The following is a 27,565-nucleotide window of genomic DNA, read 5'->3' on the forward strand; positions in this document are numbered from 1 at the left end:
AGTGCTGTCGTAACTTTGGACGGTCATTAAGCAAACGGTAAGCCGAGGACTTCCTGAATTTATATCCAATTGATCGATCAAATTTATTTGCCGCCCATCTTGCGATGGGCTTGTTTCAAAACCCCCCCCCCCCAGGAGTTGAAGTCCGCCCGTCTTAAAAGTTCCCAAGGTTTTAGCAGCATTGCAAATCAGAGAGGTTCCGACGGGCTCACCTTTGACCTTAGCAACGCGAGGAACCCCATTGGCCGGGGAATTGTGTTGGAGGAAAGGACACCAAGCGGTGATCTTTCCGCAAAAAGTATTTCCTGGATTCTCGTTCTGTCGTTTCTTCTAACTCTGGATTTTGTTTTGTTTTGTTTTTTGGGTAGGTCTTCGCGGGTGAAATGTTTTCCCCCGAGTAAGACCCATTCGGCCTCCCTACGAAGAAGGAGGTTCACGTTCTGCCGGCGAGCTCTTCTCCGCCTCCTCCCCCCACCCCCTCTGGGATTTATAGCGTTTAGCGCCTGTTGCTTCTCCGAGGCCAGGCCCATGTTCCGCAAACAGGCATGAGCGCCGGTTGCGAATCCAGCCCGCACAGCGGGGGCGAGAGCAGCGGCGGCAGCTCCGGCGCTCTCCGCAGGACCCGGGTGCCCCGTGCGAGCGACGCCCAGGGCCAGGCCACCGACGACATGGACGTCAATAGCAACGGCTCCAGCGGCAACGAATCGCACGGCGATTCTCACAGCAGCTCACACAGCAGCGGCAACGGGAAGGACTCGGCCCTTTTGGAGACCACCGAGAGCAATAAGAGGTAACGGAGGGAAGCAGGTCCTCGGCTTACGGCCGGATTTTCCGTTGCTACGCGAGACGGTTCTTAAGTGAATCGTCGCGTCTGATTTTGACAGCCTTGGGTTGGTTTTCTTTTTCTGGTTTGCTTTGTTGTTGTTGTTTTTTTTTTTTTGCCATGATGGTTAAGCCAATCCGGGAAGGTTGTTAAGCAAATTGTGCGGTCGTTAAGGGAATCCGGCTTGCCCCGTTGACTTTGCTCAACGGAAACTGGCTGGGACCACAGGACATCTCGCCACCGTTGTAAATGGTCACCAAGTGCCTGAATTTGGATCACGTGGCTCTGGGGGATGCTGCCACGGTCATAAGTGCGAGGACCGAGCGTTAAGTCCTTTCTGTCAGTGCTGTTGTAAGTTTGAACAGTCACTAAAGGAGGAGTGGTAAGCTGAGGACTCCTGGTAAAGCCTTGATCATCAGAAGGTCACCGGGCTACATCCCCAAATTGGATGCGGCAGTTAGTCCTCTACTTACGACCATTTGTTTAGCAGCTGCTTCAACGTATGACGGCACTGGCAGAGTTGATCTGTCGACAGGCAGTTCTTGCACGTGGCCTGGGGCGAGGGGATTGCCACGGGCGACCTTCCCTTCCTGTATCTGGCAAGCAGTGTCGGTGAAGGACATCTGGATTCACTTAACGACCGCGTGACTCCCTTAGCGACCGTGGCAAAAAAAGCCGTGAACTCAGGCACAGTTGTGGGATGACTCATTTAGCCTTACTTAGCAAGGAAAGTTCTGCTCCCAATTGTCGTTAAGTCGAGGACCACCTTGGCAGGGGGTCGGGGGTCTGCAATGAATGTCAGGATATCCGCATGCAGGATTGCTTTTTTCCCCAAGACCTAAACGAGCCCCCCCCTCCCCCTTCCCCATCTCTCTCCAGCTCCAACTCGCAGAGCCCGTCTCCTCCCAGCAGCTCCATCGCCTACAGCCTCCTGAGCGGCAGCTCGGAGCAAGACAACCCCTCCACCAGCGGCTGCAGGTAAGGTGGGACGGACAGGTGAGGCCTCCCCATCCCCAGGGGTGCAGACCTGCGGGAGCACAACACAGTTCTTGAGGATGGGCGGTGGGAATGTTTAGCAGGGAGAGAGAGAGAGAATTCTATTCTGTTTCTGTTCCCATTCCATATTCTATTCTATATTCTGTTCCTATTCTATTTCTGTATTTCTATTTCTATTTCTATTTTTTATTCTATTCTATCCTATCCTGTCCCATTCCTGTCCCATATTCTATTCTATTCTATTCTATTCCATTCCTTATCATTCCATTCCCTTCCAATTCCAATTCTTATCCTATATTCTGTTCTGTTCTATATTCTGTTCCTATTCTATTTCTATTTCTATTCTATATTCTATTCTGTTTTATATTCTATTTCTATTCTATATTCTATTCTATATTCTGTTCCTATTCTATTCTATTTCTATTCTATATTCTATATTTTATATTCTATTTCTATTCTGTTTTTTCTACTCTATATTCTATATTCTGTTCCTATTCTGTTCTATTCTATATTCTGTTCCTATTCTACTTCTATATTCTGTTCCTATTCTATTCTATTTCTATTCTATATTCCATTCCATTCTATATTTTATATTCTATTCTATTCTATTCTTTTTCTATTCTATATTCTATTCTAGTCTGTTCTATATTCTATTTCTATTCTATGTTCTGTTCCTATTCTATTCAATTTTATTTCTATTCTATATTCTATTCTGTATTCTATATTCTATTCTATATTCTGTTCCTATCCTATTCTATTTCTATTTTATATTCTATTCTATTCCATATTTATATTCTATTTCTATTCTATTCTGTTCTATATTCTATTTCTATTCTATATTCTATTCAATCTTATTTTATATTCTATTCTTACTCTTTTCCTGTGTGTGTGAATCTGCCAGAGGAAAGTGGTGGTGGTGGGGTTTTCAACCGTCCCGGGCAAGCCCTTTGCAAAAAAAAAAAGGGCTCCGCCGCTTTGACCGGCCCCTCGATCTTCGCCCCCTGCAGCAGTGAGCAGTCGGCCCGGGTGAAGACCCAGAAGGCGCTTATGAAGGCGCTGAAAGAGATGAAGATCCGGCTTCCATTGGAGAAGCACAGCAAGGGGAAGTCGGGCACCCTGGCCACCCTGCAGTACGCCCTCTCCTGCGTCAAACAGGTCCAAGGTGGGTCCTTGGCGCGTCGGCCAGGGGGCAGAGGCGCCTTCACCGGCGGCATTTAGACAGAATTGGCCCAGGTCTTTATTTTTATTTTTATTTTTATTTTTATTTTTCTCCTTGCACGGGGCAGAATGTTCAAATCTCAAGGGGTTTTTCAACCTGGGCTGCTTTTAAGACGTCGGGGAGACTTCAGTTCCCAGAATTCCCCAGCCATAGTTCTGAGCGTTGAAGTCCAGTTTAAAGCAACGCAGGCTGGGGAATCCTGGGAGTTGAAGCCCACCCGAAGCACACTGGCTGGAGGATTTGGGGAGCTTCCGACAGTTCCCAAGCATACCGCCAGCAGGCTTTTATAATCAGAAGTCTGCCCAGTTTTAAAGCATCCTGCCCGGGGGATGCTGGGAGTTGAAGTCCACGCAGCTTAAAGCAGGCTGGCTGGGGAATTCTGGGCGTTGAAGTCCGCGCAGCTTAAAGCAGGCTGGCTGGGGAATTCTGGGAGATGAAGTCCACGCAGCTTAAAGCAGGCTGGCTGGGGAATTCTGGGCGTTGAAGTCCAGCCATCTTCAAGTTGCCCAGGTTGAGACACACTGCTCCGAGTAGCCGCCTCAGCCTTTCCTGAGGGAGCCACAACCTCACATCATGAGGGCCTTGTGTCATGCTGCTGTGTGGGGCTGTGGTGGATGGGTTATTTTCTCCTTGGAAAACGGGAGTTTCAGGCTGGCTGACTGCAGACGCCCTTGGCCCAGCACAAGGCGACGGTCGATGGCGGGACAGGCAGCCCTATAAATTTCATAAACCAGCATTGTCACGCCGATCTACTCTTCCTGTTCTTTCCCCGCCGTTTAGCAAGCCAGGATTACTATCAGCAGTGGAGCATCGATGACAGCCAGGCCTGCAGCCTGGATATGTCCACATACACCATTGAGGAGCTGGAGAACATCACGTCCGAATGCACCCTCAAAAACCCCGTGAGTGACGCTGCCTTGAGCTTTGTCCTCAGGCACAGGTAGTCCTCGACTTACAACAGCTCACTTTGTGACCGCTCAGAATCAGAATGGCACTGGAAAGAGTTTTTCACACTTGACGACCGTCGCGGCACCCCCCATGGTCACGCAATCAAAATTCGGACGCTGGGCAACTTGACTCATATTTACGACGGTTGCAGCGTCCTGGGGTCACATGGCTTCCACCCCTTTTGCAGCCTTCTGACCAGCAAAGTCAATGGGGGGGGAGTCACTTAACGACATGATAATTCGCTTAACGACCGCAGGGGGAAAAAGTTGCAAAATTGGGAGCCGTTCTTTTAGGGACGCATCCCTTACTGGCGGAGGTGTTGGTCCTAATTCTGCCCATAAGTCGAGGACTCCCTGAGGTAAAACATTGCCTGAAAGGCTTCACCTGTCCATTCCACCATCTTTGAGGAGAGCTGGTGTGCTGTCACAACAAAGTTGTGAGTCCAAAACTGGGGGGGTGGGCCTTTTCATTCCACCCACAGCGTGGATGCTGTTGAGGACAATCTTAGCTATCTCCCAAGTTTGTTGCAGGCCCAAAATGAAGGATTTCTTCTCGTTTTGAGGTCAACTGTTGATGGTGGCCACGTCCTGGGATCAGGACCAAGGCGTGGCGTTTGGGGCTGATGGCTTCCTCCGTCTTAACTGATACTCGTGGCCTCTAAATATGCTGGGCTCCAGTCCCATCATCCTCAGCCAGCTTAGACTCTGCTAGGAACGGTTCATCTTGATTCCCCACTCCATGTTTCTGGGCCCAGAAGATCTTCTAGTCTCCGATCTTGGGGACTTTACGACTTGCGGACTTCAACTCCCAGAATTCCTCAGCCAGCTATGCTGGCTGAGGAATTCTGGGAGTTTGAAGTCCGCAAGTCGTAAAGTCCACAAGATTGGAGAACCCTTGTTCTAGGGGCGTGTCTCCCATAGCTCAACCCTGGCTGAGGAGTTCTGGGAGTTGTAGTCCACAAGTTGTCAAATGGCCACGATTTCTGGGGCGCGTCTCCCATAGCTCAAACCAGGCTGAGGAGTTCTGGGAGTTGTAGTCCACAAGTCGTCAAATGGCCGAACTCAACCCTTCCTGTTGTCTTCTGTTTTGCAAAAAAAACAACAACCACAGGACACCTTCACGGTTGCCGTGTCCTTCACTACGGGCAAAATCCTCTACATCTCGGACCAGGCGGCCTTCATCCTCCGTTGCAAGAAAGAAGTCTTCAAGGGGGCCAAGTTTGCTGAGTTCCTGGCCCCCCAAGACGTCAGCATCTTCTACGGCTCCACGGCTCCCTACCACCTGCCCTCCTGGAGCGCCTGCTCCTCTGCCAGTAAGTGGGGGGGGGAGGATGGCTGGGGAGCTTGGCGTAGGTGGGTGGGGGGCTTCGGCCTTGGAACCGCTGCTATTGAGAGACAGGCAGGAGGGGCCGGAGACATGATGGACTCGTGAGTCCTCCTTTTTATGGTGTTTGGATCCAAGAGAGTTGGTTCAGTGGTTAAGGCGTCAGGTTAGTGAGGGAAGAAACTGGGAATTCTAGTTCTGCCCTAGCCACCAAATCCGGCTGGGTGACTTTGGGCCCATCACCCAGAGACTGTGTTCTAGTCCTAGGGTTGAATGCCATCTGGGTGAGCTTGTGCCAGTCACCAGGAGATGGTGAGTTCTAGTCCCACCCTAGGCACAAAAGCCACCTGGGTGACTTTGGGCCAATCACAAGGAGACGGTGAGTTCTAGTCTTGCCCTAGGCATAAATGCCAGCTGGGTGACTTTGGGCCAATCACCAGGAGATGGTGAGTTCTAGTCCCGCCTTAGACATGAAAGCCAGCTGGGTGACTTTGGGCCAATCACCGGGAGACGGTGAGTTCTAGTCCCGCCTTAGACATAAAAGCCAGCTGGGTGACTTTGGGCCAATCACCAGGAGACGGTGAGTTCTAGTCTTGCCTTAGGCATGAAAGCCAGCTGGGTGACTTTGGGCCAATCACCAGGAGACAGTGAGTTCTAGTCCCGCCTTAGGTGTGAACGCCAGCTGGGTGACTGAGCCAATTACGGGTGACTGAGCCAATTACCAGGAGACAGTGAGTTCTAGTCCCGCCCTAGGCGTGAAAGCCAGCTAGCTGAGCTTGGGTGAATCATTCTCTTTCAGCCCAACCCACCTCACAGGGCTGTTGTGCGGGAAACAGGAGGAGGAAGGCATATCCAGTGCTTCCACTACCTTGAAGTTCTTCCTAAAAATTACCAAAGCAATATTTTTAAAAGTGTTTTTTTTTTAAAAAAATAAAATAAAATAAATCTAAACCCTTTTGGACTGGACGCTCTTTGCCTTAAAAGCTGCTAGTCGGACGAGACTCGAGGCCCGAGTGAGAGATTCTTGGGGGGGAAAAAAAAGCCCATTTTTTAAAAAAAATTTTGTCAGGCCAAGGCTGTTGACCGCTGGCTGACAATTTTCTTTCTCCCTTTTCTTAAAACTGCAGCCGCCGTGGACTACACCCAAGAGAAGTCCCTCTTCTGCCGCATCAGGTGAGTCGGGTCTCCCTTAGGCCCGTGGCCCCCCCGGCGGGATTCGAACTCAGCCCTAGGGCTGAAAAATGCCCCCTCTCCTCCTCCCCGCCCCCCCAATCATCTTTCGGATTCAAAGTCCCGGCCTTAAAAAGAGCCTCCTTTTACAGTCTGGCTAACAGGACGAGGAGAATAAAAAAAGAGAGTCGGGAAGGGATTCCCAGAATCCCTTGGGGAGGGAAGAAGATGGCAGAAGGGGCTGGACCCTGCCCTCTCTCCCTCTGCCGGTCGTCGTCCTCCTGGTCTCCTTTGGCCTTTGGTCTTATTGCAGGCGTTTGTTTCTCAGCGGAGGCCACGCCGGAGCCTGCGAGATGCGTTACTACCCCTTCCGGCTGACCCCTTACCTGACCAAGGTGCGAGATTCGGACAGCGAGCAGGGACAGCCTTGCTGCCTGCTGATCGCAGAGCGCATCCACTCGGGCTACGAAGGTGAGGGCCTAAAGGGATCCCGGGGGTGGGGGGTGGGGGAGGCAGCAAGTTGGGTTGGGGGCGCAAAGCAGCCGTGCCCACCGCTCGGGCTTCCTGGCAGGGGTGGCGTTAAAGAGGTCCTGTCCCCCCAGGGATGGCGTGCCTGGCTTCTCTCTCGCCTTTCCCGGGGAATCCCGTTTTACTAGTTGGAAGCCCCCCTCCCAAGCCCCCCCTTCCTTTCCTGCATGTACCCCAGCAGTCGGGTGGATCTGGGTGGGTCTCGGAGGCCTTGCCCAGATTTGGAACTCTCTTTTTTTAATTATTTTTTTTGAAAGTTGGCCGGTTTTCAGATTTTTAATTTGGCTCGTTTTAAACTTTTACAAACGGCTTTCCTGTTGATCTTTCTTTATTTTTTTTGCCATCTGCCAGCCGCCCAGGGTGGCATAGGAAGGGAAGGAAGGAAGGAAGGAAGGAAGGAAGGAAGGAAGGAAGGAAGGAAGGAAGGGAGGAAGGAAGGAAGGAAGGAAGGAAGGAAGGGAGGAAGGAAGGGCAAAGAGGGATGATGAGAGGAAGGGAGGGAGGAAAAACAGGATGATAATGAGGGAGGGAGGGAAAGAAAGAAGGCAGGTGAAGGGGAGAATGGGGGGAGCGAAGGAAGAGAAGGAAGGTGAAGGAGAATGGGAGGGAGGAAAAGGGAGTGAGCCAAGGAAGGAGGGATGGAAGGAAGGAAGGTGAAAGAGAATGGGAGGGAGGAAAAGGGAGTGAGCCAAGGAAGGAGGGATGGAAGGAAGGAAGGTGAAAGAGAATGGGAGGGAGGAAAAGGGAGTGAGCCAAGGAAGGAGGGATGGAAGGAAGGAAGGTGAAGGAGAATGGGAGGGAGGAAAAGGGAGTGAGCCAAGGAAGGAGGGATGGAAGGAAGGAAGGTGAAAGAGAATGGGAGGGAGGAAAAGGGAGTGAGCCAAGGAAGGAGGGATGGAAGGAAGGAAGGTGAAGGAGAATGGGAGGGAGGAAAAGGGAGTGAGCCAAGGAAGGAGGGATGGAAGGAAGGAAGGTGAAAGAGAATGGGAGGGAGGAAAAGGGAGTGAGCCAAGGAAGGAGGGATGGAAGGAAGGAAGGTGAAAGAGAATGGGAGGGAGGAAAAGGGAGTGAGCCAAGGAAGGAGGGATGGAAGGAAGGAAGGTGAAGGAGAATGGGAGGGAAGAAAAAATGAAGGAAGGAAAGGGAGGGAGGGAGCTAAGGAGGGAGGGAAGGAAAGAAGGAAGGTGAAGGGGAGAATGGGGGGAGGAAAAGAGGAAGGAAGGAAAAGAGTGAGCCAAGGAAGGAGGGAAGGTGAAAGAATGGGAGGGAAGAAAAGATGAAGGAAGGAAAGGGAGGGAAGGAAGGAAGGAGAAAGAATGGGTGGGAGGAAAAGAGGAAGGAAAGGGAGTGAGTGAAGGAAGGAGAGGGAGGGGAGGAAGAGAAGGGAGGAAGGAAGGAAGATGAAGGAGAATGGAAGTGAGGAAAAGGTGGGAAGGAGAAAAGGGTGAGCGAGGGAAGGAAAGAGGGCTCTGCCTTGGTGCAGGCAGAGCGTAGAAGGAAGCAAAGCAAAAGGCTCCAGATTTAAAGGAAAGACACGTATTAATCTGTCCTTGCATGCAGAAAGCCAGCAGGTCTGGGAGAAAAGGCATAAACCCTCTCCCTGACACGCTGCCTTTTTAACATGCAGGGAGGGAATCTTTTTTCCTTTAAAAAAAAAGCCATTTCCACGTTGCGTAGGATAGACCAAACGCACAATTTTTTTTCCGGGAGCAAAAGCTCCCAAAGAGCGGGGTGGGGGTGGGGGTGGGAAAGCCTCAAAGGTGAAAAGCTGGTGGGTTTCGCACAGGGGGCTCCTGGAGCGAGTTGCCTTCATTGTGCCTTCAATTTCTCACCTCCAGCCCCCAGGATCCCCCCCGATAAACGGATCTTCACCACCAGGCACACCCCCAGCTGCTTGTTTCAGGACGTGGATGAGCGGTAAGGGGGGGGCTAGCAGGGGTGGTTGGGGGTCCTTGGGAGGGGCTGCCTGATAGAAAAGGAGGGGGGTGGGTTGGTCAATTACCTTGGGGTGGGTGGGTCTCCCTTTGCTGGTTTTATAGGCGATAGATAATCCTCAGTTTATGACTCATCGCGGACTAGTTTGGCTTAGTGGTTAAGGTAGCAGTCTAGAAACCAGGAGACGGTGAGTTCTAGCCCCGCCTAAGGTATGAAAGCCGACTGGGTGACTTTGGGCCAATCCCCAGGAGGCGGTGAGTTCTAGTCCCGCCTTAGGACTGAAAGAGAGCTAGGTGACTTGGGGCCAATCACTAGGAGACGGTGAGTTCTAGTCCCGCCCTAGGCACGAAAGCCACCTGGATGACTTTATTTAGGCCAGTCACCAGGAGACGGTGAGTTCTAGTCCCACCATAGGCATGAATGCCAGCTGGGTGAGACTTTGGGCCAATCACAAGGCGACGGTGAGTTCTAGTGCCGCCTTAGGCATGAAAGCCAGCTGAGTGACTTTGGGCCAATCACCAGGAGACAGTGAATTCTAGTCCTGCCTTAGGCATGAAAGCCAGCTGGGTGACTTTGGGCCAATCACAAGGCGACGGTGAGTTCTAGTCCTGCCTTAGGCATGAAAGCCAGCTGGGTGACTTTGGGCCAATCACAAGGCGATGGTGAGTTCTAGTCCTGCCTTAGGCGTGAAAGCCAGCTGGGTGACTTTGGGCCAATCACCAGGCGACGGTGAGTTCTAGTCCCGCCTTAGGCATAAATGCCAGCTGGGTGACTTTGGGCCAATCCCCAGGAGACGGTGAGTTCTAGTCCCGCCTTAGGCATAAATGCCAGCTGGGTGACTTTGGGCCAATCCCCAGGAGACGGTGAGTTCTAGTCCCACCTTCGGCATGCGAGTCAGCTGGGTGGCTTTGGGCCAATCACAGCAGTCTTGAGGTCTGTGTTCAGCTGCCTCCTGCCTCCATTCAAAGAAGCCTCTTTGGGTCCTCGGATACTGACCAGCCCTCTTGACGGCTGCCTCTTCTCTCATTCTCAGAGCTGCCCCCCTACTTGGCTACCTCCCCCAAGACTTGGTTGGGACCCCTGTCCTTTTCTACCTGCACCCTGAGGACCGGCCCCTTATGCTGGCCATACACAAGAAAAGTAAGTATAGAACAAACATGCACAGCATGCGAGGTTTTAGCTGGGTTGTTTTTTTTAAAAAAAATCAATTACAAGTTAGTCCTTGACTTACGACCATTCCTTTAGCAACCGTTCAAAGTTAGAACCACGCTGGGGGAGGAAAATGAATCACAACTGGTCCTCGCATTTATGACCGGTCCTTGCAGTTACGACTGTTGCCACATCCCCACGTTCCTGGGAGCACTTGGCAACCAGTGTCCATTTAACAACGGTTGCGGCATCCCAGGAGTCATTTTGTCACCTTCATTTGTCATCTGTTCTGCTTGAGCAGGGGGCTGGACTAGAAGACCTCCAAGGTCCCTTCCAGGTCCGCTCCTATCCTATCCTTTCAATTTCTATTTCTATTTCTATTTCTATTTCTATTTTTTATTCTATTCTATGTTTTCTTCTATTCTATTCCTATTCTATTTTTTAATTCTAATTCTATCCTATATTCTATTCTACTGTATTCTATTATTTTTTATTCTATTCTGTTTTATTCTATTCTATTTCCATTCTCTCCTATTTTCTATTCTATTTCTATTCTATTCTGTTCCTTATTTCTAATTCTGTTGTTATTTTTTTATTCTATTCTGTTTTATTCTATTTTTATTCTATTTTTATTCTAATTCTATTCTGTTCTGTTCTATTCTGTTCTATTCTAATTCCTTATTTCTATTCTATTCTATTCTATTCTATTCTATTCTATTCTATTCTATTCTATTCTATTCTATTCTATTCTATTCTATTCTATTCTATTCTATTCTATTCTATTCTATTCCTTATTCTATTCCTTATTCTATTCCTTATTCTATTCTATTCCTTATTCTATTCTGGTCTGTTCTGTCATTTTTTATTTTATTCTATTTTTATTCTAATTCTATTCTATCCTATTTTCTATTCTATTCTATTCTACTCTACCTTCCCAGCAGGCTTTGGACAAGCAAAGTCTGCCGGATTCATTTAACGACCAGGCGATTCGCTTAACCACCGCAGCGCTTTACTTAATAACCCCGGCCAAAAACGCTTTTAAAAACCGGGCGCGAGTCTCTTAAAAACCGCCTCGCTTAGCAATTGGAAAGCCTGGATTCCCGTCGTCGTAAGTCGAGGACTCCCTGCGCCCGCTTGAACTACGGGAAGTTCGGCCTAGCGGTTGTTGCTGCTGCTGCGGTTTGCCCTGACCCCCTTCCCTCTCTCTCCCCCTCCCCTTTTCCCCCCCCCAGTCCTGCAACACGCCGGTCAGCCCTTCGACCACTCGCCCATCCGCTTCTGCGCCCGCAACGGCGAGTACGTGACCATCGACACCAGCTGGTCCAGCTTCGTCAACCCCTGGAGTCGCAAAGTCTCTTTCATCATGGGCCGGCACAAAGTCCGGACGTGAGTGCGAAACCTGCGTGAGAGAGCTCCGGACCGGGGTGGGTGGGTGTATCTATCTCGCTCTTTTGTCAGGCTGAACGAAGCCCCCGGCGGAGAGGGAGGCCGGGGATCCGCCTCCAGGAGAGAGGGGGGAGGAGCTTAGCCAGGGCGGGGGGATGATTCCCCAACCCCCATCGTCCTGTGCCTGGCTAAGCTCCTCCCACTTTCTTCCGGGTAGGGAGGAGAGGTTAGCTGACTTTCAAGATGGGGCCAGAGAAGGTCCTTTGGCTGACCAGATAACCTTGTTCTGGTGGAAGACGGGGGGGACTACATCTCCCAGGATTCCCCAGCCAGCGTTGCTGGCTGGGGAATCCTGGGAGATGTAGTCCCCCCGTCTTCCACCAGCCAAGGTTGAGACACATTGCAACAAGAGGCAGCTGCGGAACGACAGCGGATAGGATTTCAAGCCAGGATCCGCTTTGGCTGTGCTGGCTGGGGATTCTGGGAGTTGCAGGCCCAGCCTTTCTGGAAGACGGCGGGGAAGGCGGCAAAGGGGGGGGGAGGGGAGGGTGAGATGGAGAGGAAGGAGGAGAGCGGCTGGCCGTAGGCGTCTTCCTCCCGGGAATTGGGTGGGGGGAGTGGGGGGAGTGTAGAAGGAGGGGGAGGATGAGAGGGTCTCCTGACCTCCTCCGCCTTTGCCGGCCTCAGGAGCCCCCTGAACGAGGACGTCTTCACGGCGCCCAAAGTCTTGAAGTCCAGGGCTCTGGAGGTGGACATCCAGGCGCTCTCCGAGCAGATCCATCGTCTCCTGTTGCAGGTGAGGCCTTCCCTCCCCTCCCTCCGTCTCCCTCTCCCCTCCCTCCTTTCCATTCCGCCTCCCTCCCTCCTTTCCTTTCCTTTCCTTCCCCTCCCTCAATCCCTTCCTTCTCTCCTTCCTCCCTCTCCTTTTCATTCCATCTCCTCCCTCCCTCCCTCTCCTTTCCCCTCCCTCCCTCCCTCCTTTCTTTCCTATCTTCCTTCTCTCCTTCCTCTCTCATTCCCTGCCTGCCTCCCTTTCCTTCCTTCCTTCCTTCCTTCCTTTCTTCCCATTCCAACTCTTTCCTCCCTCCCTTTCATTTCACCCCTTCCTTCCTTACCTCTTTTCCTTCCTTCCTTCCTTCCTTCCTTCCTTCCTTCCTTCCTTCCTTCCTTCCTTCCTTCCTTTTCATTCCATCTCTTCCCTCCTTCCCTTTCCTTTCACTTCTTCCTTCTTTCCTTCCTTCCTTTCTGCCTGCCTCCCCTTCTTCCTTTTCCTTCCAACTCCTCCCTCCCTTTCCTTTCACTTCTTCCTTCTTTCCTTCCTTCCTCCTTCCTTCCTTCCTTCCTTCCTTCCTTTTCATTCCATCTCCTTCCTCCCTCCCTTTCATTTCACCCCTTCCTTCCTTCCTTCCTTCCTTCCTTCCTTCCTTCCTTTTCATTCCAACTCCTCCCTCCCTTTCCTTTCACTTCTTCCTTCTTTCCTTCCTCCCTCCTTCCTTCCTTTCTGCCTGCCTCCCCCTCCTTCCTTTTCATTCCATCTCCTTCCGCTCCCCTTCCTTCCTCCTCCCTCTCCCTTCCCTCTCCCTTTTTTCCTTCCTCTCTTTTCCCTCCCTTTTCCCCTCCTCCTTTCCCTCCGTCGGCTCTTACCCGGCTCCTGTCTCCCTGCCAGCCTGTGCACAGCAGCGGCGCCCTCGGCCTTTGCAGCAGCTCGGCCTCCCGCGAGCAGTTGCTCAGCATTGCCTCCTCCAGCGACAGCAACCCCCCAGAGGAGGACCAGGCTCTCCGGCCGGTAAGTGCGCGCGCGCGCGGGAGGGTGGAGGTGGGGGTGTTCCAGGGCCTCTCGGGGTGGGGGTGTGTGGTGCTGGGGTTTTCCTCCCGAGCAGCTTGGTCTCATGGGCTCCAGGTGGCATCGTCCTAACCCCCTCCTCCTCCCCCCCCCAGCTGGAGCCCAACGAAAGAGCCCACCTTGGGGATTGAGGGAGGCCTCCTGCCAAAACCTTTGGAGCGATGGAGGGCCACGAGTGGAGGGGAGGCTCTGGGGGAAGGGGCTGTCCTCACTCTGCCTGCCTCTGGATCCCAGATGACCTTCCAGGAGATCTGCAAGGATGTCCACATGGTGAAGAACCAGGGCCAGCAAGTCTTCATTGAGTCCCGGGTCAAGCCGATGCCCGTCAGAGCCTCTCGGCCAGGTAAGAAAAGTGCCCCCCGCCATCCTCTTCCTCCTCCTTGCTCTCCTTTAATTTCTTCTCTTCCTCCTGAATCCCTTCGCCTCCTCCTCCTCCTCTTCCTCCTCCTCCGCTTCCAACCGTTTTCCTCCTCCCCCTCGTTGCACACGCGCAAGCCCGTGAGCCACTGCAGTGCCTTTATGCGGGTTGACGTTTGCCAAAAACTCCCAGGGGGTTTTCCTCCTGCGTTTCCTCCACCTGCCTCGCGGTCTGGTCTTCCCCAAGTCAAGGTTGTTCTTCCTCTTCTCCGCCTTGCCTTCCCAGCTCTGGATCCGCCCATCAGTCACGCCGGGCAATCCAATGAGATTTTGAGGGTGACGGAGAAGAGGGCGGGCAAGCCGGCCACCTCCGAGGACTCTGTGCAGAAGGAGCCTTCCAACTACTCCTATCAGCAGATCAACTGCCTGGACGGCATTATCCGGTAAGGCTTCGGCCAAATGGACAGTGCTCCCAGTTGGGGCGAGAGGATTTGCTGTCGGTCTTTGGAGATCTCTCTGAGATCTCCCTTCTTCCGTGCTGGCTCCTTTCTGTCCCCGGCCTAGCTGAGCGCTCAATTTCTGCTCGGCTGCTCATCCTTTGAGAAAAGGGCAGCATTTGCAGCCCAGCCCTGATTTCTCTTCCTGCGCAGAAGCTTTGGCAATAAAGCAGTTTAGTTAGAAGATTCCTGTGCATAGCCTATCGGCAATAAAGCTGTTTAGTTAGAAGATTAATGCGCATAGCCTATCGGCGATAAAGCAGTTAAGATAGAAGATTCCTGCACCGAGGCTTTCGGCAATAAAGCAGTTCTGTTAGAAGATTCCTGTGCAGAGGCTTTCAGCAATAAAGCAATTTAGTTAGCAGATTCCTCGGCAGAGGCTTTTAGCAATAAAGCAGTTTAGATAGAAGATTCCTGTGCACAGGCTTTTAGTGATAAAACAGTTTACAAGACTCCTGCGCAGAGGCTTTCGGCAATAAAGCAGTTCAGTTAGAAGATTCCTGCGGAGAGGCTTTCGGCAATAAAGCAGTTCAGTTAGAAGATTCCTGCGGAGAGGCTTTCGGCAATAAAGCAGTTCAGTTAGAAGATTCCTGTGCAGAGGCTTTTGGCAATAAAGCAGTTAAGGTAGGAGATTCCTGCGCAGAGGCTTTCGGCAATAAAGCAGTTCAGTTAGAAGATTCCTGCGCAGAGGCTTGCAGCAATGAAGCAGTTTAATTGGTCCGTCACGTGGGCACCCGTGCCTGATCCTTGGTTGTCCTTTCACATCTCCCCCCTCCTTCCCTCCCTACAGATATTTGGAAAGCTGTAACATCCCCAGCCGGGTAAAACGCAAGTGTGGTTCCTCCTCCTACACCACCACCTCCAATTCGGACGACGACAAGCAGAAAGTGTGCAAACAGGTGGCTGCACAGAGCAAAGGTGGGTTTCCTCCCTTCCTCCCCCCCCAAAAAAACCCCTCCGCTGCTCCCTGTTTCCCCTTCCTCCAGGTGCCGCTTCTGGGCTTCTCCCTGGTCCGTCTCGGGAACCCCGAAACCTCCAGCTCTTCCCTGTTTCTCTCTCCTTCTTTTGTGCCTGGCACGGAGACGGGGTCTTGCTCCTGCTCCTCCTCGGGGTCCCCAGAGCTTCTGCTGCCGCCCTCCCCACAGGGGGGGGGTATCTCCCCATGGTGCTGGAGGGGGGGAATCCACCCAGATAGGGCTCTTTCCGGCCGTTCCCCGGGCCTGCCTCGCAGGGGTAAACCCAACCAAGGTTTTGGCATCTCGGCGGCGTCTCTGCCCTGCTGATCGGCGTGCCCTGGGACCCACCTTGCCCCGAGTTCTAATTAGCCCGTGTCTCTTGGCTCGGCGCGTCTCAGAAGCCCTTGGACACCCCCACCCTCCCTTGCCCCGAGTTCTAATCTAGCCCTTGTCTCTTTGCTCGACGCGCCTCAAGAAGCCCTGGGACACCCCACCCTCCCTTGCCCTGAGTTCTAATCTAGCCCTTGTCTCTCTGCTCGACGCGCCTCAAGAAGCCCTGGGACACCCCACCCTCCCTTGCCCCGAGTTCTAATCTAGCCCTTGTCTCTTTGCTCGACGCGCCTCAAGAAGCCCTGGGACACCCCACCCTCCCTTTGCCCCGAGTTCTAATCCAGCCCGTCTCTTTGGTTGGCGCGCCTCAAGAAGCCCTGGGACACCCCCACCCCCTTGCCCCGAGTTCTAATCCAGCCCTTGTCTCTTTGGTTGGTGCGTTTCAGAAAAACTCTGGGACAGCACACACACACACACACACACACACACACACACACACACACCCTTGGCCCCAAGTTCTAATCCAGCCCCTGTCTCTTTGGACAGATGTGCCTGAGGAGAGGCTGCCGGCCGCAGCCAGACGGCCAGAGAGGGAAGAGCCCGGGACGGCGGCAGCTGCCACCGTGGTGGGTGGCCCTCTGACGCCGCTGGCCTTGCCTAGCAAAGCCGAGAGCGTGGTGTCCGTCACCAGTCAGTGCAGCTTCAGCAGTACCATCGTCCACGTGGGAGACAAGAAGCCCCCGGAGTCGGGTAGGGGACGCACCCACCTGGCTTTTATGGGAACGTCCAGGCCGGGGCAGGTTGGGGGGGCGGCACCGAGGGGGGGGAGGAGGGGGATTCTTGAAGGAAGGAAGACGAGCTGGGAAGGGTCGAGGTGGGAGGCAGGTTGATGGAGGGAAGGGGGGGTGTCTTCAGTTGGAGAGTTGGGTATTTTGGGGGGCAAAACGGGGCAAAACTCACTTGACCAATGTCTCGCTTAGCGACATCAATTTTGGGCTCTGTTGTCCTACGTCAAGGACTAGCTTTAAGGGTAGGCAACCTTGGCTCTTTGATGGCTGGTGGACTTCAACTCCCAGAATTCCTCAGCCAGCATGGGGGAACCGTGGCCCCTTCATGACTTGTGGACTTCAACTCCCAGAATTCCTCAGCCAGCGTGGGGGAACTATGACCCTTTGATGACTTGTCGACTTCAACTCCCAGAATTCCTCAGCCAGCATCATGGCAACTGTAAGCTGCCTGGGGAATGCTAACTGGCTGGCTGGGGAACTCTGGGAGTTGAAGTCCACATATCTTAAGGTTGCCACGATGGCTGGGGAACCCTGGGAGTTGAAGTCCACCCATCCTACGGTTGCTACGGCGGAGAGACTGCGACCTAGGCGCAGAGAGCGGAGACCTCCCAGGGAACAAATCCTAGGAACTATGGCCCCCTCGATGACTCGTGGACTTCAACTCCCAGAATTCCTCAGCCAGCCACGGCTCAGCTTGGAAACCTCTCCCTTTCCCCTCAGCCTGGCTGGCTGAGGAATTCTGGGAGTTGAAGTCCACGAGTCATAAAAGAGCCAAGGTTGCCTTACCCCTGGACTAGCTCGATTCCTACCAGGAGCAGCTAATCAAAAACCATACAATTGAATTAAAAAAAAGGGAAAAAAAGAAAATCAAAAAAGAAAATCAAAAACAAGTAAAATGAATGCTGGAGAGAATTTAAGTTCAGCCAGTCATTTGGCCCATCACCATGGTCCCACTTCTTCATGGGGGTCCTTACCTGCAAACCCTCCCCCCCCCCGCGCTCCACCCCTATCATGGGGGTCTCTATTTGGCTTTGGGGACTCATTGCAACTGGATGACTTGTCGGCTGTTTATTTTTATTATTTTGGTGGGCTGTTGGTGAACATCCAGTCGTGGGAGGGGGATGTGGGTTTTGGAAGATCACAGTTAATAATAATAACAATAACAATAACAATAAATAATAACAATAATAATTAATAATAATAATTAATACTACTACTACTACTACTACTACTAATAATAAGAATACTAATAATAATAATAAGAATACTAATAATAATAATAATAATAATAATAATAATAATAATAATAATAATAATAATATAACAATGCTGATGCTGATGATGAAGAGAGAGGAGGAGGAGGAGAAATAGTAGTTGGAAGGGACCTTGGAGGTTATCTAGTCCAACCCCCTGCTCAGGCGGGGAAAGACACTCGGGCGCTGTCGTAAGTAACTTTCTTTTGAGGGAGGGGCTGTCTCTCATAAATTCAAACGATTGCTAAGTTGTGACAGACCACCACCGCCACCCCCTCAAAATCCCCTGGTGAGAAAGGTTGCAAAATGGGTCAAAACCCGCGTAAGAACTGTTGCAACGGGAGATTTGGGGCTCACGTTTTTAAGAAGAGACTGGAGGGCCATTTGTCTGAGATGGTATATAGGGTTTCCTGCCTGAGCAGAGGGGTTAGACTAGATGACCTCCAAGGTCCCTTCCAACTTCTTTTTTTCCTCCTCCTCCTCCTCCTCTTCTTCCTCCTTCTCATCCTCTTTCTACTCCTCCTCTTCCTCCTTCTTCTCTTTCTCCTACTCCTCTTCTCCTCCTTCTCTTTTCCTCGTTATTGTTATTATTATGGTGTCGTCGTCAATCGAGGACCTAGCTGATTTAAAAGGAAGACCCAGCTGTGTAAACACGGAGGATGGTGTGTTTCCGGGAGGATGGAAAGCCGTGGAGAGGCTGACCTCCCTGTTTCCCGTTTGGCTGTTTCTTCCTCCTCCTCCCCCTCCCCCTCTCCAGATATCGTCATGATGGAGGAGACGGCGCCCAGCGTGGCCCCCGACCGCGAGCAGCAGTACCGCAGGGTGGGCCTGACCAAGGAGGTCCTGTCCGTCCACACGCAGAAGGAGGAGCAGGACTTCCTCACCCGCTTCAAGAACCTCAGTCAGCTGCGCGTCTTCAGCTCCCCCGCCAGGCCCAGCTGGCAGGAGCTGCACCGGCCCCGGGTCCAGGAGGAGCGAGGTGACCCTGGAGGAGGGGAGGGCAGTCACGGGATGGGAGGAGGGTGGAGCCTCCTCTTCCTCTATCCGCTCTTCCCCTCCCTTGCTTCTTCCTCCTCCTCCTCCCCTCACAATCCCTTCTAGCACTGATGATGTTACCTAGTTGGGTCATGAAACGTCTGCAAGAAACCCCCCCAAGCTCAGAGAGCACCAAGGACCCCACAGTCCTTCCTTCCTTCCTTCCTTCCTTCCTTCCTTCCTTCCTTCCTTCCTTCCTTCCTTCCTTCTCCTCCCTTTTAGCACTGATGAGGTTCCCTATTTGGGTCATGAAACGTCTGCAAGGAAACCCCCCCAAGCTCAGAGAGCACCAAGGACCCCACAGCCCTCCTCTCCTCCTCCTTCTTCTTCTCTTCCCCCTTATTCTTTCCTTCCTCTTCTTCCTCCTCTTCCCTCCTCCTTCGTCCTCTTCATCCAACCCCTTATCCCTCCTTCTCTTTTTCCTCTTCCTTCTCCCTTCTGCTTCCTCTTTCCTGCTCCCCCCTCCTGCTCTTCCTCCTCCTCCTCCTCCTCCTCATCTTCTTCGTCCCTTTCGCTCCTCCAGGATCCAGAGGCCTGCGCCAGGGACCTCGTGGGTCGAGCGGCCGGGTCCGTGGCTGGAAGTCCAAGGCCAAGCGCATCAGGCAGAACAAATCCTCGGACAACTGCAGCTCTGCCCAGAACTCAGCTGGGTCGCCCCCCCAGCTGCCCTCCCCCCCAGCTGCCCCCTCTTGGCCCCCCTCGGGCCCTTCTCCGCCCACTCTCCCGAACATATCCTACCCGGCCGTTATGCCCACCTACCCGATCCCTGTCTTTCCCCCTCGCCCCACGGTGCCCCCAACCACCGAGCCTTCGCAGACCCCCTTGCCAGCCCCGCAGTTCCCCACCTCCCTCGTCACCCCCATGGTGGCCCTCGTCCTGCCCAACTACGTCTTCCCCCAGATCAACAGCCCCCTCCCCCAGACGTACTTTCCCGGCGGACCTGTTTTCCCCTTCGCAGCGCCGCAGCCGGGCAGCACCACGCTGGCCCCCGGGCCTGAAGCCGGCCTGCAAGTGCCCTCCCCCTCTTCCACCCCACACTCCATTAGCCAGCCCGAGCGGGCCGAATCCCCGCTCTTCGAGTCGCGCTGCAGCTCCCCGTTGCAGCTGAACCTGCTCCAGATGGAAGAACTCCCCAAGCCGAGTGACCGGCAAGAAGCTAGCATGAGCGGTCAAGCGGGACCAGCCGGCACCTCCGCAGACTGGGCTGGAGTGGCCGGCGGGCAGGGCTTGGTGAACAAGCTCGGCCCTCCGAAAGAAACCTGCATGGTGAGCGGCGCCAGGGCTAAAGTATTCTCGGTCTTTCCGAGCATGTCCCTTTCCTGGGAACAAGTCAGATCTTTGATCCCGGGTGAGAGCGGTCCTCGCTGGCCGCGGGGATGGCCTGTCCTTCCTTCGGCCGCCGAGGTGCCTCCAATCCTAGCAGCGAGTCGGTTGCAGGTTCATTCTGTACGATCCAAATCTGGGACGTCACCGTTCTGTTTTTATGATTTTAATTGGCTTGTAGCGTAAAATAGGAAGATACAAAAGCGAATAATAGGGAACAAAAGGGAAAAAGAGAAGTGTGGGAATGGGGGGGAAGGAAAAGAAGAAAAAAGGCGTTGACTCCCTCTGTTGCAGTAAAATAAGGCCATTACGTTGAACATTGATCTTCACCTTTTTACATTTCTATAGTAGTATGAACTAGCCGTGTCTAATCAATCTAATCAGCAAAAGCCAAAATCAAAAGATCCCTTTTTTCCCCACCTCAAGCCCCAAATCCCTAAGCGGTAGAAACGAAAGTACTTAATATTCTTTCATCAAAACAGTCGATTTAGCCGTCTCTGCTCATTCAGTCAGTCTTTGTAGCCATCCGTTTATGGGGGGAATCGCAAACATCCTTCCATTTTGGGCCGTAGAGCAGTCTTGCTGCCGTTAACGATATAAAATCGAAGAGTTCCAAAAAATTTTTTTTCCCCCCTCAAAAGTCTTTTTCCATTAGACCCAGAAAGAAAGTTTCTGGTTTAATCTTCACATTCACGTTAAGGATTTTCTGCATTAAAATATGAACCCTACTCTGATGTTTCTGCGCTTTTATCACATGTCCACCCGAAACGATTAAAGAAAAAGTCGCTTCTCCCAATCCGGGACTTACTTAATCTTGTGAGATTCTTAACGGGAAAAGTTTTAGTTTTTGCTCCAATGTGAGCTGGACGAGGAGATCGAGATTGCGAGGAGGGTGGCAAGGAGGGAACAGCGGCCGTGGGAACGGGTGATTCCGGGGTTTGCCGGAAAGGAGCCTGGTCTTGGAGGAGGATGCTTGTTCCTGCTCCTAACCTGGGCCATCTTCCCCTTCCAGGTGGAAGCTCACGATTCTTCCAACAACGACGCTTTGTCCAGCTCCAGTGACCTGCTGGATCTCCTCCTGCAAGAAGATTCTCGTTCGGGCACTGGATCGGCGGCCTCGGGCTCCATGGGCTTGGGATCCAACGGGGAGAGCACCTCTGCCAGCGGGACCAGTAAGTCCTGGAACCGGGTTGCCTGGGATGATCCGGGCGAGCCTCCGACACTTTGCCGCCAACCGGGCTCCATTTTGGAACCAGAAATCCTGCTCTCAGGAGATTTTCACCAGCAGTTGCTTGCTGGGTGCCTTTTTTTTTCTTCCCACTACGGGGGAGAATTTTTCCTGTATGCAAACCGCTTCGTTTCCCCTCTCTGCAGCAAGCAGCAAGAGTAGCAACACCAGCAAATACTTTGGCAGCGTCGACTCGTCCGAGAACGATTTACGGGCCAAGCAGCGATCCGAGGCGGAGGACAACGAGCACTTCATCAAATACGTCCTCCAGGATCCCATCTGGTTGCTGATGGCGAACACCGACGACAAGGTCATGATGACGTATCAGCTCCCAGCCAGGTGAGCCATTTCCCACGGGTGCTTCTCGGGTTTCTCTCGATCCTCTCGGGATCCAGATTTAGCATTCGCCGAGAGGGAAGAAAACGGGAGCTTCTTTTCCGGGTATCGTTAAGGGGGGAACGTTGGAATTAGAGAGGGGGTTTTTTGCTTGCTTTAGTTTGGGTTGAAGTCTGGGGGACCGGGGGGGGGGGTGTCACTTCTGGCTCCTAGGCCAGTTCTGTGGCATTTCTGACCGTCTTGTCTCCTCCGCAGGGACATGGAGACGGTCCTCCGGGAGGATCGGGAGAAGCTAAAACAGCTGCAGAAGCAACAGCCGAGATTCACGGAAGAGCAGAAGAAGGAGCTGGCAGAAGTGCACAGCTGGGTCCAGAAAGGGCTCTTGCCCAAAGCCATCAACGTCACGGTGAGGCGATAGGCAGCGCCCGGGTGAGGGAGGGGCGGCGGGAGCAACGAGGGGGCACTGGAATAACAGAGTCAAAAGGGACCTTGGAGGTCTTCTAGTCTGGCCCTCTGCTCGAGCAGGAGACCTTATACCATTCCACACAAACGGCTGTCCAGTCTCTTCCTGAAAACCTCCAGCGATGGAGCACCCACAGCTTCTGGTGGTAAGAAGTTCCACTGGCAAAATGGTGCTCGCTGTTAGGAAGTTTCTCCTTAATTCCAGGTTGCTTCTCTTGGTTTCCATCTGTCGCTTCTTGTCCTGCCTTCAGGCGCTTTGGAGGATAGGTGGAACACCCCCACTTCTTTGGGGCAGCCCCCTCAAAATATTGGAAGATGTTATGTCTCCCCCCCCCCCGCCCCTCCAAGTCCTTCTTATTAAATTAGACATACCCAATATCTACAGGGAGACGTGGTGGCTCAGTGGGTTAGGATGCTGAGCTTGTCGATCAGAAGGTCAGCAGTTTGGCGGGTCGAATCCCGAGTGCCGCATAACAGACTGAGCGCCTGTTACTCGTCCCAGCTTCTGCCAACCTAGCAGTTCGAAAGCACGTAAAAATGCAAGTAGAAAAATAGGGACCACTATGGTGGGAAGGTAGCAGCGTTCCGTGCGCCTTTGGCGTCTAGTCATGCCGGCCACATGACCACGGAGACGTCCTCGGACAAGCACTGGCCCCTAGAGTTGAAAACGACTAGCACGCATGTGTGGGGGAACCTTTACCTTAATATCTACAGCCATTCTTCGTATCTTTTAGCCTCTCTAGGTTGTTTAATCAGCTTTGTTGCTCTTCTCTGCACTCTTTCCAGAGTCTCAACGTCTTTTTTATATTGTGGAGAATCATCCCTGTTAGGTCGTTTAGCGCACAAGTGTTAATTTACCCTCAGTGGATTTATTGACTTAAAGCAAGGGAACCGCGGTTCTCCCGCTATCTGTCATCGGCTCTCTAGGCACATACAGGAAAACCTCGGCTTACGACCATTGTTAAGGGAGTCCGTAACCACATTTGTTAAGTGCATCCGGCTTCCCCCCTTTAACTTTGCTTGTCAGAAGGTTGCAAAAGGAGATCATGTGATGCTGGAATGCTGCGACCGTCACAAGTACAGGCCACTTGCCGAGCCTCTGAATTTTGATCACGTGACCATGGGGATGGTGCAACGGTTGTAAGTGTGAAAGATGACCAGATATCACTTTTTTCAGTGCCACTAAGTGAATGGTCGCAATTTGAGGACCACCTGTAGAATATCGGCTACCTAACCCCAACCTTAACCCTAAGCCTTAACCTTAAACCTAACCTTAGCCTTAAACCTAACCTTAAATCTAACCTTAACCTTAAACCTAACCTTAACCTGAAACCTTAAACCTAACCTTAGGCTTCCGGTTCCGGATCCCGGCATGGCCAGACGCGCGAGGGGAACGTTCCTCGCGTCGCCTGGATTTCTTCGCTGAGGGACCCCTGTAAAGGGGTCGAAAGTCGCCCTGGAGGGGCGATGAGCGGGGGAGAGGATTCCGAGCGGCGGTAGAAGGGCGGCGGCCCTCCCGTCGGCTTGGAGCAACTCTCCGAACCGACGAAGAAAGGATCGGCCACTCCCATGGCCCATCGTTTCAGCCGTTTCCTGTCGAAGCCAAAATTACAACAAAGCACTTAACTGGGTGAGATTTGCCTTCTTCTTTTCCTGACTGTCTACCTTTTCCTGGTAAAAGCTTCCTGAATTTGCTTCCCCTTGCGAGGAGAGAGGGAAGGGATTTTTTTTTCCCCCACCCTCCTTAATGGTGGCGTCTGTCTACATCGGGAGAGGAAAAAAAGCCTTGAACTAAATACTAATTAATTGGACTTACTGCCTTTCTATTTTTGGCCCAAAATTCCTATACTCACAGAAATGGACTTATTCTACCTATTTGACTAAAAAAGGGGACAAAAAAGAAATAAGTAAAAAGACTCAAAATTGATAAAATCTACTCTGTCTAAAAAAGATTTTAAGTACTCTGGGGACCTCTAGTGGCCATGCCTGATACAGCAAGTTAATATTATTGAGAAACTGACCTTGGCATTAAGATAAAAACATGAAACAGCTGGAGATGAATTTAGCTTAGACCTGTGGAGGTGGACACTTAACTGACTTTTGTTTGAAAATTTGCCTCCACTAAGGACTATCTATAATTACTACAAAATGGAGACTAATCAGCCACAAACCTCTCTTGGTTATAAGCTTATACTTGAAACAGTCTATAAAGTCACTGAGATGTCTATCTCCAGGCTGAAAAATTTAGGTGCCAACTCCAGTTCACAAACTGAAACCCAGACTTCAACTAAAGAATTTACAATTCAAAATACCACAAAATTGGAAGGAACCACTATTGAGGCAGAGGAATTATAAGCAACAACAACAAGGCACTGAAAGAAAATAATATCCAAAATTTGATTCCACTCAAAGAACCTACAATTTTAAAAAAAAGTACGAGAAACTATTACTAAGACAGACAACCCAAAAGACCAAGAACAAATTATGGAAAAACTTAATACTCAACTTTTGACCTTTTTCTAAGCCTACAATTCCAGAAGTATACTATGCGCAAGATAGTGATGCCAACATGGAGGACGCCGAAGACCAACAGCCTGTGGAAAGCCTACTAGACAGTCAACTAGATATTAGAGCAAATAGAGTGGAATCAACAGGGCAACAATACAATGAGTAGAAATGGTATAAACTTTGTGCATTATTGATGGTTGGATGGCCGCCTCTGGTACAAATAATATGCACGGAGATCTATTTGGCAGTCTAAAAGTCTTTGGTCTGGAAACCCGATTGGCAAAAAAAAGAAACCCAGAGTTAGATTTTAAAAAAATTGAGTTTCTAGAGAATCATTACAGGCCATTTTGTTAGTAATCAGTGACCTATTAGGATCTGAAATAGAAAAATGTTTATGAGATAGAATTAGAATGTGTTTAAGTACTGATTAGGCTTATTTCAAGCATTATAATTTATACATTGACATCATGGAAATTTGGCTGTTAAAATTTTGGTTATAAGTTTGGTTATAAGATTGATAAATATAAGTTGTCCTATTGGTAACTTGTGATGTATTAAAATGTGAAATAGAGAATGTTGATTAGGTAGAGTCTTAACTATGGTGTGTGTATGTTAGATGTTACAATCTTTGGTGTAATAAAATAAGGGAAATTTGGGTTGCGAATACCATTTGGGATGTTATTAAAGGTTAAATTTGAATACGATAAGATCAAAATTAGATAAAATTTAATAACAGGACATGGATATATTTTATTGAAATTGGACTGATAAATGTTGTTTTAATTCACCATGCTATTCTTAAAAAATCGTTAGTTTAAACACGCTGCATTGAATGTTAAGGGAAATAGAGAAGGATGCTATGACAATGTAGCCCGAACTATGTATTGAAAACTCTGTTATTCAATTGACGATTACCCAGGTACCATGCTGCTTTCTAAATATATAGCTTTTAAATTGGGAAACCAATAAAACCCTAACCTTAAACCTGTGCTGGCGAACCTACGGCACGGGTGGCACGCAGAGCCTTCTCTTGTGGGCACACGCACCGTTGCCCCAGTCCTAGGCCTTCAGCTGGGTTTTATAAAACCTTTTCGCTTTAGGCCACCGTGTGCAAAAAAAAAAAAAAAAAAAGGTTCGTTCAATCAATGTCAATTTCTCACGGAGAAAAAATCTCGCAAAGTTGGAATTGATTGATTGAACTTTTGAGTCCCACCCAGTCTGCCGTTACCACCACAGCCATGCCCACCCAACGGGCCACGCCCACCCGGTACCCGACGATACATAAGTGGGTTTTAGGTTGCAGTTTGGGCAGTCGGTCTCTAAAAGGTTTGCCACCACTGCCCTAAACCTTAAAAGTAAAACCTTCAACCTAACCCTAGCTTTAACCCTAGCCCTAACCCTCAACATTAAACTTAACCCTAAATCTTGAACCTTAAATCTAAGCCTAGCCATGACCCTAACCTTAGCCCTAGCCCTAGCCCAGGGGTAGGCAACCTCGGTTCTTTTATGACTCGTGGACTTCAACTCCCAGAATTCCTGAGCCAGCCATGCTGGCTCAGGAATTCTGGGAGTTGAAGTCCACGAGTCATAAAAGAGCCGAGGTTGCCTAGCTCTAAATCTTAACCCCCCTAAATCTAACCCTACATCTTAAACGTAACCCTAGTCATAGCCCTGAAGCAGAGGTCCCCAACCTTTCAGGCACCAGGGACCAGTTCCGTGGAGAGAGGTTTTCCTGTGTGGGTTTGTGTGCTGCCTGTATCCCCCAGATTTGTGTGGCCTGGTACCGGTCCATGGACCGAGGGTTGGGGACCCCTGCCCTAAACCTTAAAATATAACCCTGATGTCTAACCCTAGCCCTGACCCACCTAGTCCACCATAAGCTAACCCGCCTCTCGTCTTCCTCCCCCTCCGGGGTGGGGTTTTGTTTCTCTTCCCCTTCAGGCTTGCGTCGAGTGCGAGAGCAATGCTGCCTGCCAGGCCACCCCCCTCTATGACGTCGAGATCCAGGACATGGACCTGAACGGCATGCTGGAGCCGATGGAGGAGGGCCCCGGGGCCCAGCTCCCTCTGCCTTCCTTGCCGCTGGAAATGGCCATGGAGGAAGAGGAGGCCGGAGAGAATCAGGACCAGCCGCACCCGTCAGACGCAGAAGCGCAAGGGACCAGCTAAGCCCTGGCAAAGGACTACTACACACCTTTTGAGGTTGCTCGCACGAGGAGAGGCGCTGCTGAGCGGCAGGTGTCAGACCCCGAGGCAGCTGGCGGGGCTCTCCACACAGAGGACCCCGTTGTTGCCTTGTTTAACCAGAACCTCCGGACTGGCGGGGTCTCCAGGGATAGCCCCCCTTGCCCTTCGCTGGCACCCTCCTCTCCTTCAACTGGACCAGCCGCTTTGATCCTCGCGGCATTCAGGAGGGTGCGGACCCAGAGGGCCCAGGAAATTGGGAAAGGGGTAGTTTGAGTTTTTATGTATTTATTTTTGACAATTGGTCATTGGTTGTTTACTGGTGTTTTGTTTTTTTTACGGATAACCGCAGCCGAGTCCCAGCAAGGGGCCTGGCTGGCAGCGCTGAACATAGTAATAAATGGTGATGATGACGATGATAATAATAAAAGAGGTGATTTGCAGAGCGAGATGTCGACACATCCCCTTTTGTCCCCTTTGCCACAACTTTTCTTAGCTCGAGGTCCGAGAAGCTGCCCAGAGATTCCCCAGAAGAGATTTTCTCGGTGGGGTCCTTGGGGGGGGGGGTTTCTTCGTTTCCTTGCAGGTGTTTCGTGACCCAACTAGGGGGCGTCATCAGTGCTAGAAGAGAGTGGGGATTTGCTTTCTGTTTATGTGTCAGGGCCAGTGGGACTATTGTTGTTCTTGGTGGTTCCTTGAGTGGGTGTTCTGTACCAGCCTGCTACCGGCCCTGCAACAAAAGCAGGGACGACCCCTTTACAAACGGCAAGAGGCTGGAATAACGTCTGCCACATTTATTACTACAAAAACAAACAAGACACGAACCAAGATACAGGAGCTTTGAAACACTATCTGAGCGGTTGCTTTCAGCAAACCAGCCCTTCCCACACATTCCCTTTATAAAGAGTTCAGGGCGTAGCTTCTCTCTGCCTCCTTCCGAGAAGCCCCACTGCCTTCCTCTGTTTCTCCTACTTGACTGCCTCCTGCG

At 51.4% G+C, this 27,565-nt stretch overlaps 1 protein-coding gene across 3 annotated transcripts; it reads left to right on the forward strand.

Moving 5' to 3' along the window:
* PER1 (period circadian regulator 1) lies at positions 1 to 27,026 on the forward strand. Of its 3 annotated transcripts, none has more exons than XM_083377628.1 (23): positions 1 to 37; positions 369 to 790; positions 1,703 to 1,801; positions 2,827 to 2,981; positions 3,819 to 3,940; positions 5,097 to 5,298; positions 6,437 to 6,482; positions 6,808 to 6,950; positions 8,846 to 8,924; positions 9,976 to 10,082; positions 11,324 to 11,477; positions 12,165 to 12,273; positions 13,144 to 13,263; positions 13,555 to 13,663; positions 13,964 to 14,120; positions 14,965 to 15,092; positions 16,007 to 16,210; positions 18,259 to 18,480; positions 19,060 to 19,802; positions 20,872 to 21,031; positions 21,234 to 21,426; positions 21,679 to 21,829; positions 26,335 to 27,026. In XM_083377628.1, the coding sequence occupies exons 2-23, from the start codon at positions 546 to 548 to the stop codon at positions 26,560 to 26,562; spliced, it is 3,876 nt and encodes a 1,291-aa protein (XP_083233754.1). In that variant the 5' UTR covers positions 1 to 37; positions 369 to 545; the 3' UTR covers positions 26,563 to 27,026. The 3 variants fall into 3 exon arrangements, with proteins under 3 accessions (XP_083233754.1, XP_083233755.1, XP_083233756.1); XM_083377629.1 differs by lacking the exon at positions 26,335 to 27,026 and adding an exon at positions 23,236 to 23,466; XM_083377630.1 differs by lacking the exon at positions 16,007 to 16,210.
* The last annotated feature ends 539 nt before the right edge of the window (positions 27,027 to 27,565 follow it).

The sequence above is a fragment of the Vipera ursinii genome, assembly GCF_947247035.1.
Source record: "Vipera ursinii genome assembly, chromosome: Z".
NCBI lineage: Eukaryota > Metazoa > Chordata > Lepidosauria > Squamata > Viperidae > Vipera > Vipera ursinii.